Below are 13486 nucleotides of genomic sequence, written 5' to 3'. Positions count from 1 at the left end.
GTGGTAACTCTGGTCCTGACTAATGTATTGTTTGTTGAGTCCCGTGTAGCTCAGTTGGTAGAGCATGGCTCTTGCAACACCAGGGATGTGGGTTCGATTCCCACAGGGGATCAGTATGAAAATGTATGTAAGTCGCTCTGGATAAGAGTGTCTGCTAAATGTCCAAACATCTTTTTTAAATGAGTTAGTAGATGGACTGGCTGATGCAATGGACTCCCTTATTCCCTTTTTAATGCTTTAGTTCTGATGTGCTGGATCTGCTGTTTCACATAATGCTTCAGTTGTCCTGTATACTGTATGCCACCTCTGCAGAGATGTCCCCAGGCCTGGCTGCTCTGACAGTGGGCTGTGACTCAGGGGACCTGGGCTCCCTGTCCCGTGTGCAGCTCCTGCTCCTGGACCGGTCGGACCCTGTGGAGCCCCACTGGCTCGCTGGTCAGGACAAGTACTCCCCAACAGAAGACAGAACAACAGACCTCACGGCGGAGCTCCGAGCCAGAAGACCTCTTAGTCCAAGACTGTATACTACAGGTATCCCTGATTTACAACTCAACACCCAGCCCAGTCTGTGATTTATTTGTGAATCAGCGAATGGGATTGAACTGGCACATGTCTTTATATACACACTGTGTTTGAGACATTGTTTCAGTAAGATTACTAGATGTAAACTCACTCCTTTGATAGTTTCTTTTGACAGTTACAAGGAGCCAAACTGTGACCTTTGATAGAAACAGCAAAACCGTTGATTTCACAACAGGGAAAATCCAGACAGAGTTCTATTCTGTAGAATAGGCTGGACAGGGGAATACCAAGCAGCGTTATGGGTGTGTGCCTGCCGTTCGTTGGCCCGGCCTTGAGAGTAATGTCTTTACAGTGTGAACCGCCTCTCATCTGCTCCCAGGCATGCTGCTGCAGGCTCTTAACTGAAAGGCCATAAAGATATGGAGGCTCATTTCTGGCTTTGGCAGAAAATTTTATTGGGATATGATATGCCATATTAATAAAGATCAAACCGCTTCGCGTTTATCATTAACCTGGAGACCTCAGCCCAGACACACAAAAGTATCTCTTTTAACAATGGCACAATCTGGATGTGATTGTGTCTGTGCGGCATGCGCATATCACTCTGGGTGATGCGAGAAATGGCATAGAAAGTTGACCAAACGTCCCGTAAAGTGGTAAAAGGAACGTAAGTGGTCGATGAGCCAACAGTTGGAAATAAGCACGTCATATTGTAGTTTTAGAGGCAAACAAAAGATGTGTAAACTTGTTTTCCATGATATTGACAATACTAATGCTCAGTGTGATGCTTCTCCTCTGAATTGGCAATGGCCTTGAATACAGTCATTGAATCCAACTAAATCCTCTTCACTCGGTGACGTTTCACTGTGGCCTGCCTGGAGATGTAGACATTTCAGGGAGCTTGTCTGTCTGTCTGTCCTCCTAGGTGTGTCTCCAGAACGATGTTTTCCCATTCTGTGTTTGCACCTGGCACGTTTCTGCGAGACAGGTGCTCCTCCATGGTTTTTTTCCCCCTCTTTTATATCAGTATTTGCAGAGCGATTAGGAACCATACTTTTAACTAATACATGGCATTACTCATATCGGTGCACGCACTCAAACACAAAGGAAAACACACACGCAAGCGTGTACACCGGGCACGTTGGCACACGCACACACAATCTATCCAGTTTGTGTCTTCAAATTGATGTGCTTGTGTGTGTGTGTTGTTGTCAGGCGTCCTGCAGCCCCTCACAGCTGGCAGCTGTGGAGACGGCAGTGTGTCTGAGAGGTGTGTCGCCACAGGCAAAGTCCAGGAACAGGGTGAGCACACAATGGTGAGTGTCTGTAGGCCCTCCCCTAAACTACCCCTCACAACAACCCCCCCCCGTGGCTTTCATCCGTCTCCTTAAATGACTATTGCACATTGTTGTTTAAACACGGACTATACAAACACTCAGACACTGACTGAGACAAAGACCTCTATTTACAGTATAAACTTGAACTGGCGCGAATTTGTAACTGCCATCCCGGATCAAGCAGCCAAATTGTTGTTGATAATTGAAACACAATATAACAACAGTGAGAGAAGCGTGCTGTGCAGCAGGTGTGTAGTTAATCAGTCACAGGCCACCGGAGGGAGAGGCTGGTGACTGTACCACTGAAGAGCAGATTTATTATTTACACCACACTCCACTCAGCCCACTGCTCTAACCAAGGGGGGACCACTCACTCACACTTAGATGTGGCTCTATACAGGGGGGACACATTTGGAGGATGCGCCTCTGGTGGGATGGATCAGACAGGGTTAGGGGTGAGGGGTCAGGGGGTAAACGCAGCGCCGCGAGTGCCGGGGTGCAGTGGAATGGATGCAGGTGCTCCACGCGATAGACTATTCATCTCCTTTTTATGATGGAGGAGAGAGCTTCCTCTGCTCTCTGAAAGGCTCAATGTGCCTTATAAGCCCCCTGTGATTATGTCTAACCACAATGAAGCGTTCTGAGTACCCGGGGCATGATTCATGTTAGGCTATTTGCATACTGGACCACTACTACACCACAGGGTTAGAGTCTAGTGTGCTGGTGCGGGATTGGAACGCATTATGCGGTTATAATGTTTTTTTTTGTAATAGTCATGCCTGATTGGTCAACGTGGTTTGAACACAGGTCAGATTGAATAATGTGATGGTTGTGTCGTGGTTTTATGCTTGTGTTTTCAGCAGTCCCACACCGAGGATGGTTCCAGGTCACCATCGTCATGGATCAGTGACTCCAGCCCATCAGGCATCATATCCGGGTCCACCAGTTCCCAATGCGAGTCCTGCTGTGGTACTGCATCATATAACTCCTATCACATCCACACTTAATGAACGGGATCTCTTATTAACAACAACCTTATTGATTTGATTTCTTAACCGTTATACTTCAGCTTCAGCTCTGCATATTCTGCATTCAACCCTTCTCTCTGAACCTCAGCATACATCTCTGGAAACCCTTAACAGCTGTCTTTAATCAGTCAATACCTACAAGAGTCTGTCCTTAACATGAGGGTTTGGTCTCCGTAAAAGCCCCCTCTGTCCATACTAGAGCGGGTCTTATTCAAAGCCATTGTGTTTTTACTGTCACCGCTGTGTTTGGCCGCGTTTCTCTGCGTCCGGTACATTTAAGCCTGATAATCCTCCGTAGAGCCGGCTGGCGAGCAGAGTGGTCCTCTCCTGTGTGGCCGTCTTGTGTACACTGATGAATAATGGGTTCAAAGGCAGAGCAAGTACTGTAGGACCAGAAACACAGAGAAAACAGGCTTCACAGGAAGGAGAGGGAAAGGAAGGATCAATTGGGTTTGACTTACCCCCTTCACATTTCTCTCTCTTCTGTGAAGCAGAGAAACTCTTTTTGAGCTAAAACTTTCTCCCCATTCAATTTCTCCTTTTCCCTCTTCCCTCTCATCACTTTCTCCTTCGCCCTTTTTGTTCTTCCTCCACCTCTATTTGACCACATCTGTCCTCAGCCTGTGATCATGCCATGTGTTTTAACGCTGAGTGACTCTCCTGTATCAGTCATTGTGTTGTGTTGGCCCTAATGGCCCGTGGCTCGCTGTGTTGCGGCTCAGTGACGGCACCATTACAAACCCAGTTGTCATACCTGTGATTCAACGGCCATGCATGAAGGCCACCGTACTCAGCCGTTAACTACGACCAAGGGCACAGTGACATGTAACATGTCCTCTTGGCTCCACTGCTTGTCGTCTGATGTCAGGACACCATGACTGGTGGGTTACACTCACTGGTCAGATACCAGGAGCTGTGTCACATGACTTCATCTATGTTAACTTACAGATGGGGAGGAGTCCGAGGGAAGTGACCAAACCAGCCAGGCCCTTACCTCCTTAAATGACAGGCACAAGGGTGAGTGACGTTTTAGAGGGATGTCTTCATTTGGGATAGTAAAGTTTTCCCACTGTATTATCGCCTCTATTTTACACGCCTGCAATGGAACGCTCATAATGCTCATTGGACAAAGGCAACCGTTTGTTGTGGTGGAGCCCTAAACATCGCGAAACCCCAAAAGACGGTCTTATTTACTGCAGCTCTGCGAGAACAAACTTGTCACATAAAAAAGAAGATGTCATCCCAGGTATCCTTGGTGATGGTCTGTGTGTTCTTGCACAATGACCTCTGGGAGGCCAAAGACATGGTCAGAGCCCAGGAGAGGGTCATGGGGAGGGCGCTGAGGGGTCAGCCCCGGGGTCAGCGAGCCTTTGAGAGGTGCCCAGTGTGTGGGATGGCTTTGTGTGGCCATAAGTTAGGTGAGATTGGGTTTCCAAGCGGAGGAACGGCGCAGTTAAAACTCTATAGAGCTCCCTTAGTAGTCCATAGAATGTCACTGTTAGGACTCAATGTGACACTATGGGGACAGCATTGTAGGGTGACAGCATGGCGTTCCCGTATGAATTTACGAATCCAATAAGGACTTTGACCTAAAAGTATGTGTCCAAATAAAGAATATACAACAAATGTGAAATACAGACCCTGTTGTCGTAGTTATCAGTTTTTTGTTATAACAGGTTTATAGCTTGTGGCTTGTTCCAAACAATGTCCACCTGTGCATGAACCAATAGGCAGAATACAGGCCAATGGCACTTAGGCCAATGACTTACCCAGTCAGAAACATCATGCAATAAGATAAGTCAGTAAGATATGTGGTCTGTCCCCAGTGAGCTCTCTGATAAGGTCTTTGTCCCTCTCTCTGTCATAATTCATTCATAGGTACAAATTCATGACTGTTTCAATTCTGCCCGGTCCCTCCTGTGTTTACCCCAGAGTTTAGCATTCAGCTGTAACTGAAGACGTTAGCGTCCTAAGTGAATATCGTTACGAGCCGGGGCCACGAAGAGGACTAATCTGGGACTGACCCTGGTAGATTGTTCCGGAAGGCTTCGGGGAGCCGCTAGCTGGACAGATTAGGGCCGGTGAAAGAGAAGGGAAAGGATGGTCGTGCCCCCCCCCCCCCCCCCCCAGAGGACCACACACTGACAATGTAGCTGTGTCACCATTGTCTCTAAACCACTGCCACTGTGGGCTCAGTGGTCATTGTCTCCTCCAAAATCCACCATCGTTTTCTCTCCCTCCTTGCCCTTTTTCAAACCTGGATTCATCCAGGTCCTTTGATTGGCACTTGTCAGGGGCTGATAGAGAGGATGACGTGTTGGAAAACGAACGTGCCGATAAAGGAGACCTGAAAAGGCCAATCCCTCCCCATGAATAATAATCTGGAAGGATTTGCCTTTTTTGTCCGCCCCTCCCTTTATTCTAGCCTTTCTTCTGGACAGATAGAGGAGTCGAGGCTCTGGGTGGCATCGGTGAATGGCACTGATTGTTTCACTGACGCTCATCCCTTTCTCAAACACACAAAGAAAAAGATACAAGTCCGACCTTCCTGCCTCTTCCTGGTGCACTGGATGTTGGGGTCTTTCTGTGTGGAGGAGCAGTCGATGTGTGTATTTTTGTGTTCAGGGGCAGAGCCGGCCAGAGGGGGGGTGGTGTGGGATTTTGTCTTCGGTGGCCTTTTGAGATCAGGGAGGGGATTTGACTTGGCTACACACAGCCAAATCCAGCTATCTGCCACGATTCAGATGGCTCTGTTGGTATGGTAACCTGTTCTGTGTGTTTTTAGATGGTTTCTAAGCAGGCCACTGTCTTGTTTCTAGCTTGAACTGACCTGTAATCACTCCCCAGCATTCACGGATTAGGCCATATTAGAATAGGAGCTTTTAGAAAGGAAGGCACCAAATCGTGAATAATTTGGGCAAAGCTTTTACGTTGTATCAAAGATGTCTCAGAGTCGCTGTTTAAAATGACCAGTCTAGTTGGTCTTGTCCAATAATGAACATAAATATATTATGAAATGTGTTCATGTAAGATGTTAAAGCGCTTGCACAAATGCTTAATTTCAGATAGCAATCGAACTAACATTTTGTCACCGTTCCTTCTAATTTCATGGTGTATAGGCATGCATTCTATACAGTATGATATCATTTGTATATATATATTATTGGTCCTTCCAATTTCGTTTAAATAAATAATCTAAACATGATTGATGTTGCACACAAATAAATATTGTAGACCGAATGATAAATTCTATGTTGTATCGGTGGACAGTATTTTACTACCCAAAAGCCTTTGACATTGAGAATGGTGCCCGACACAGAAACTGAAGTAGAGATATTGATTGTGTTCACTCTGGTGGAAGACGGATTGTCAAATGAGACATGACTATATCCATCTGAGCTGCTGACCTCTGACCTTTCAGCACGATATATGATATATGATGACAGTCTGTGACGTTTTTGATGAAAGATAGATCTGAACCCTATCACTCTGTTGGTCAAGCTTTCTCCCGATCGTAATGTCTAACGAACACCATCCTAATGCTTGAAACTCATTTGTTTTATGTGGTAACACTTATGGTAAAGAATGACTACTATAGTTTTAAAAAAAGAAGGAACTTGTACTCACAATCCAAGCCTCGATGTACCTTGAGTCTTCATTGATGGCACTCGTTGTCCCTGCGCTTCCAGGCCAGGAAGTGCATTATTCTGACATTTCATTGGCAGATAATGGGACTCCTAATTGGTGGCCAGTGCCAAATCGACTGAGTGGTTAAGTTTCCCGAAGGGAGTGTCCCTCTTTCAGTTAGGATGTGTAAAGAACAGAGGAGTGGAGAAATGATGTGACTGGGATGTTTAGGGAGGACAAAGAGGTGAACGTGTGTTTGTGAGGGGGGGGAAAAGGCGAAGTGGTTGCAAAGGGATTTCTTAAGTAGCGAGATAGATGTACACAAATGCAGAACACCTAGCATGTTTACTTTCAAAGTGCTTTGTGGAACTCTACTAGGCACACAACAGTAATATCTAACTAAGTGGGTCAGCATCATGAAAATACAACAACCAGTGAGTCAGTACCAGAAACAACCAGAAACAGTGTTAGTTCTCATAGATCTGCTTATGGGGATATGACTGCAATATGATGACCTCTCAGACTCAGATGGGCTTTGAAATCTGCCCAGTGCCATGAGATTATTCTCCATCTCTATGTGTCCCCATCCAGGCCCCAGCCCAGACCAGGGGGTTCCAGTGAAGGAGGAGCCTGGTTGCCCTGATCGGGGGGAGCGAGGCTGGGCTTCCACAGTGGGCAGGAGAAGGCCCGGGAGGCTGGAGCGCAGGATGAGGGAGAAGGAGCGAAAAAGGGAGGAGAGAAAGACAAAGGTGCTAAACATCTACTCCAGACTCCAGGACAGCGGGCCCCTCCAGCCCAGCCGCAACAGGGGCCGCTCCAAGTTTGAGGACTGTGAGTGTATCAGTGTATCCATCCACCCTCACACATTTAAAACCCAAAACTGCCAACCGACACATACTGATCTGCCCACTGCCTCTTACCATAAGGGAGCATGTTAGCAAAACACAAACGCATCTACGCTCAACACTGTGGCCTCTCAACTTTTTAAAATCATTTTTCTCCCCAACACAATTTTCCTTTAGTCCAGAGCACAGCACTTGATTTCACCATTTCAATTAGCTTCTTTGTAAACAGGAGTTTACCCTGAAATTCTTCAGTTTCTCCCAAATGTCAAATTTCTGTCGTTCCACCCATTGTCACTGTGCCGAACCTGGCAAGTCCCACAATGAGCCTGTACACCTCGGGTCAAGGTTAAGGGGGTGGGGCCCCCAGACTGGTCCCTGGGTCAGGGTTTCTCCTGTGTGCACTGCCACTTGTCTGATTGGACAGGTTTGTTCAGCCAGTAATAAACCGAGAGGAAGAACCCTGTCCTTCCACACAACAAAAGGAAGGTTTTTACCAATGATGAGTTTTTGTGTGTGTGTGTGTGGTGGGGAGAGGGAACTGTTTCTCTTTCATAAGTGTGTATTGGCTTCAACTATTTCTCAGTTCTCAGCTCATTTTATATTTTTAGCAGTCATCTTCGAGCATCATGTTTATGTCTGCTGGTGTTACTTTCTGTTTGTATTTGTGGGTTTGTGTGATAATGAGTGTCAGTATGTGTGTGTGTTTGCACGTGTGTGTGGGCTGCTGCCCCTCGCTCAGACACGTGTAAACCTGTCCCCTCATTAGGGTCTGAAAGGCACTAATTGGCCTTAATTGGCACCCTCTCTTCTGGCACTGACCACTGGCCAAAGCACTGCTAGAGAGACGCTTCTCAACGCACCCCTCCCTCGTTCCATTCTTCCTTCCTCTCCTCTATGCACTTTTCTCCCACTTTCTTCCTTTACTTCCCCATCCATCCTTCCATCCTTCCTACCCCTAGACATTCACTTTCTCTAGTGCCTCTGTTTGTGCCACACTCCCTGTTTCCCATCAAGAGTACATGACTGGGCTAGCACAGTAGTAGAGAGACTGTGGATTGTACACAGGAAGGTGTACATGACTGTGTTATCACAGTAGTAGAGAGACCGTAGATTGTATACAGTAAGTATAAGCAATAGCAGAGTGATGATTGTTTTCATACAGATAAGAGCGGCGTCAGGTCTGAACCTCAATGTTTTCCTAGTAGGCTAGGAACATACAATGCCTGTGTTGACTGAGTGCATGATTGTTTTGGATAGATACGCAAGAGGGATGACTGTAAGTGCATGAAGGGAGACTGGTGTCCACTCGGAGCTCCTTTGTGTGCTGTTGTCCCATGGAGTGCTGCTCAGTAGCCGTACCTGTGCTGCTGGCGTCAGTGACTCACTCTGCCAGGGTCTCTGATGAATGTCGGTGTTGATGGGGAACACCTGGCGGCCCCGTGACTGCACCGCCTCAGCCCCGCCCCCCGGACGCCACTCAGCCTCCCGTGTATTAGCGTTCTATTCAGTTAGGTGGGGAATCCACTGCAGTCGTTTGCTCGGTTGTTTTCACCGCAATGAATAGCTTCTCAATGAATGAGCAAGGGAGACCTATCACTTAGAAAAGAGTGTGTGTATGTGTGTGTGTCTGCACGCATGCGCCTGTGTCTGTGTGTATATGTATGTATCTGTGTGTGTGTGTCGGTGTGTGTGTGTGTGTGTGTGTGTGTGTGTGCCCGTGCGCTAGGGTACAGTGCCTTTATGAAACGGAAGTTTGCTCAGCCTTTGATCTAGAATACCTCTGTGTATTTACCATTAGAATACCTCTGTGTATTTACCATTAGAATACCTCTGTGTATTTACCATTAGAATACCTCTGTGTATTTACCATTAGCGCCAAATGACTGGACAAACAAACAGCCAGCCTATTGATGAGCATCAGCGTGGAATATGCACGTTAGCTGCCGCTGTTTTCAAAGAGCGCAGAGAAGGAGAGAGGCAGAGAGCGGCAAAGTGAATCTGTCAAAGAGTCTATTATATGGTGTCTGAACAGAGAGGGCCCTCCACAATGGCTTTATTAATGGCATAATGTCAAGGAGAGGCTGGGCAATAATAACACAGAATTTGGCAATGTCAGCTTATCAGTACAGATCAGTTATAGCAGATGATTAGAGGCTTTGAGGACTTATCTTTGTGGATCTGTCCAACGTCCAATCAGCGCTAGGTGATTGGACGTAGGCGTGTGTATGAGTGTGTGTAAGCGTGTGTGTGTGTGTATGCGAGCTGTGGTTTGTGGTGAGGTGGGTGGCGTGCTGCCAGGGTCGGGAGTGTGGCGCTGCGTGTGTCTTTGTTTGTTTTCCTGACACAGACTTTTCCCCCTCATCCTTTTGGGGAAAGTGAAGGGGCGGAGCCACGGGTCCATGGAGTAATAATGAGGCCTGTTGCCAAATTCTGCCCCCCCTCCTGAATCCACCATGCTCAAAGGGACTGGAGCACACTGCCAAATTCTCCTCCGACTCAAAAGAGATGTTGAATCGTATTTGGTCGCATTATTAAAGAATCACGAAAAGTTGATGAACTATCCTGTAATTATGGTTCTAAGTTTCTTTCATGTAAAACGATAACATCATGGAATCGTTACTGATGAATTGGCTAGTCTGGCCATGAATCCTTAGCTACTGCTGTTACAAGACTAGAGGAAATGTACAATATGTTTAAGTGATGTCCGACCCCCTGTCTTCAGCTAACAGTTGTGTGTGTGGATATGGACATTGTCTTAGATACACACTCTCTGTGAATGACCTTCAACATTGAGTGGAGCTCAGGAATTAAAGGACTGATGATCCCCTCGTACACCTCCTACTGGCCTACTGAAGCTCTCAACTTCCTGCTTGTATAATGCTGTTACTGTAACATTTAGTCTTCATATAAACCTCATTGGTTGCTCCATTGTGTAATTAATACACTTAAATATACTGTAGAATCGTATCATGGAACAATCTAGACCAGTTTGGTTGAATTAATGTCAGTGACTGGAGGATTTTATTATCATCATACAACATGTCAAACTACTCAAACTATACTGAAGCTTTGGTTTATTTGAAGATTGTAGGACTAGCACTCATTATGTCATGTTTTGACGCTACAGAATTAAAAGATCATAGCACTTAAAGAGCTTAAAACCCAACGTATCCCCAAATGTTCCCATATAGTCTGTCTGTTGTGTTACCGTCACAGTGGATAACGTTTGAGTCTAGCCAACGCCATGGAAAATCCATGCTCATTACATGAATGTAATTACTCTAAATACAGGTTTTTAATCAGACACTATGCGGGTTAGGTTGGACTCTGACATTCTCCCGCTGGAAAAACGGGGTCATTTCTCCTCTAGCACTGAATGTGACCTTTGTTTGGGGAATTATGGATACTTTATACATGTGATGATGAGCAGAAACAAAGGTCTGGGATTAAGCGGGGAAGAGAGGGAGCGAAATAAACAAGAGGACAACACGTCATATAACACAATAGAACCACAGTCCCGACACTGTTTACATATTTCCTGACTATAATGTACGGTATTGAGAAAGTTTGTTGTTGCAGTTGTTCAGTTATTCCGACTTAACCTAGATTTCGATCAAAAATAACGGTTATATGCAAACTACTTTCTCACTTTGAATGATGTTTGTTTTGTTCGGGTTGTGACTGTGAGAAAGTATTAATCATGTGTTCATGAATGCCTGCACAGTGTCAGATCAGCAATCAGGCCGTTTGTCATCTGTCAGCTGGAGATATTGACATTGATGTCCAAGTGTGTGTTAAATGAGATGTGACTGGTGGCTTTTCGCCGTCTGCGGACCGGTGGACATCTTTGCGGTGACTGAAGAAACGGAACAAAAAGCAGCAAAACAAACGGCAGTAAAAGTGAACCTCCTTGCTCATCATCATCACGGCCCCATTGTTCCTCCCTCAATCGCTACTGAATCGCCTCACTCTCATTACAGATTACAGCTTTAGCAGAGTGACTCTCCCCTTTCTCTCGCCTTTCTGTGCCACGGTCCTTCTCTTGATTAACATTTTCTGCTAGGCTTCACACCAAAGGCACAACCTGTGTGCTTTAAAGGCCATCTGAAAAAGAAAGCCATCATGCGCTGGAGTGGAATCAGATAAGGCTATCTGGCAGGAGGTTTTAGTGCCTGGGCTTTGTCCCGCTCCTCCACCCGCCTTCGCTTCCTCCCTCAATCTCTCACTCCACTGCACCTTTTGTCCGGCTGATTTCCCGACGGAGTGGCCCCCTCAGTCGCAGACCCCCTGATCTCCCTCCATCATGGACTGCAGTGTGTGTGTGTGTGTGTGTGTGTGTGTGTGTGTGTGTGTGTGTGTGTGTGTGTGTGTGTGTGTGGTGGTGTGTGTGTGTGTGTGTGTAAAAGTGAGTGCCTGTGGGCACACATCAGGCCTGAGAGGTGCAATTCAGAGGCCCAGGAAAGCGAAGCAGGCCTAGGATAGAGAAAGAGAGAGAGAGAGAGCGTGGTAGAAATAGAGTCCCCATTAGGGGGACTGAAGCACTACCTACCAGGGTATGGGACCTGCCTCAGCCCGCCACCATGCTAAAGAGAGGAGACGGGGGATCCATTTACTCTGTTACACAAGCTGTCAATTCACTTCATTGGATTGATCAGTGCACTGATCCAGGCAGTGGTGTGTGTGTGTGTGTCTATTGAAGAGGGTTAGATTGGGGTCTGGGGGCTAGCTAATACCCATCCCAGACGCTGCTCGGGGACCGAACGTGTGACTCGTGGGTCTCAGCGAAAGCCCCTTCTCGTCACAGATATTTGCAAACAGATGTACACAGCCGCCCCGCAGGTTTTGATCAATCAAGCTTTAACAAGTCAAGTTGTCTGGATGCGAATGTAACAATTTGCATGTGAAAGGCGGAGGCTGCGGAAGGCCTGGTTTTGATTAGGCCTAAGCAGATAAATGGCAGATTGAAACGGCCCCCTGCAACCGGGGAGCAACCCAGAGGTCCAGGGGTTTAAGTCAGACTGATACAAACTCTGTTTCTGTTACTTTCTTCTGCTACCCAATGAATAGATCCATTATTCAGAGGACTCCTCATCTCTACTGAATTGAAGTGGAAGCAGCTTAAAGAGCTCTCCCCTTCTCTCCCCTTCTCTTCCCTTCCTCTCTGCTTCTCTCCCATTCTCTTCCATACTCTCCCGTTTCCCCTTTCTGCTGCTTTCTATGTTCCTCCTCCAGATTTGCTTTCTGAAATTGACGTGGATGTGTGATTAGCTATCATAGCAAACGAGATGTTGTCCCTTCGGTTGCAATCTGAAATGTTGACCACTGTAGACGTGTGGCATCCTCAACATCCGTATATATACAGTTGAAGTCGGAGGTTTACATACACCTTAGCCAAATACATTTAAACTGTTTTTCACAATTCCTGACGTTTAATCCTAGTAAAAATTCCCTGTCTTAGGTCAGTTAGGATCATCACTTTATTTTAAGAATGTGAAATGTCAGAATAATAGTAGAAAGAATGATTTATTTCAGCTTTTATTTCTTTCATTACATTCTCAGTGGGTCAGAAGTTTACATACACTCAATTAGTATTTGGTAGCATTGCCTTTAAATTATTTAACTTGGGCCAAACGTTTCGGGTAGCATTCCAACGGGCTTCCCACAATAAATTGGGTGAATTTTGGCCCATTCCTCCTGACAGAGCTGGTGTAACTGAGTCAGGTTTGTAGGCCTCCTTGCTCGCACATACTTTTTCAATTCTGCCTACACATTTTCTATAGGATTGAGGTCAGGGCTTTGTGTTGGCGACTCCAATACCTTGACTTTGTTGTCCTTAAGCCATTTTGCCACAACTTTGGAAGTATGCTTGGGATCATTGTCCATTTGGAAGACCCATTTGCGACCAAGCTTTAACTTCCTGACTGATGTCTTGAGATGTTGCTTCAATATATCCACATAATTTTCCTTCCTCATGAAGCCATCTATTTTGTGAAGTGCACCAGCCTCTCATGCAGAAAAGAACCCCTACAACATGATGCTGCCACCCCCGTGCTTCACGGTTGGGATGGTGTTCTTTGGTTTGCAAGCCTCCCCCTTTTCCTCCAAACATAACGATGGTCATTATAGC

At 46.3% G+C, this 13486-nt stretch overlaps 1 protein-coding gene across 7 annotated transcripts in view; it reads left to right on the top strand.

Annotated features, from left to right (window-relative positions):
- The window catches only part of LOC115180065 (flocculation protein FLO11), a 58898-nt gene that overhangs the window by 36932 nt on the left and 8480 nt on the right, over nucleotides 1-13486 (top strand). For 5 of the 7 annotated variants that reach the window (XM_029741964.1, XM_029741965.1, XM_029741963.1 and 2 more), the window contains 5 exons: nucleotides 313-531; nucleotides 1738-1838; nucleotides 2720-2828; nucleotides 3836-3904; nucleotides 7106-7345. In XM_029741964.1, coding sequence (XP_029597824.1) covers nucleotides 313-531; nucleotides 1738-1838; nucleotides 2720-2828; nucleotides 3836-3904; nucleotides 7106-7345 — 738 coding nt within the window. The remainder of the gene's footprint in view (nucleotides 1-312; nucleotides 532-1737; nucleotides 1839-2719; nucleotides 2829-3835; nucleotides 3905-7105; nucleotides 7346-13486) is intronic. The other 2 variants (XM_029741960.1, XM_029741961.1) reach the window with 2 other exon arrangements.

This window comes from Salmo trutta, chromosome 40 (genome assembly GCF_901001165.1).
Source record: "Salmo trutta chromosome 40, fSalTru1.1, whole genome shotgun sequence".
NCBI lineage: Eukaryota > Metazoa > Chordata > Actinopteri > Salmoniformes > Salmonidae > Salmo > Salmo trutta.
This window is presented reverse-complemented; position numbering and strand designations above follow the sequence as displayed.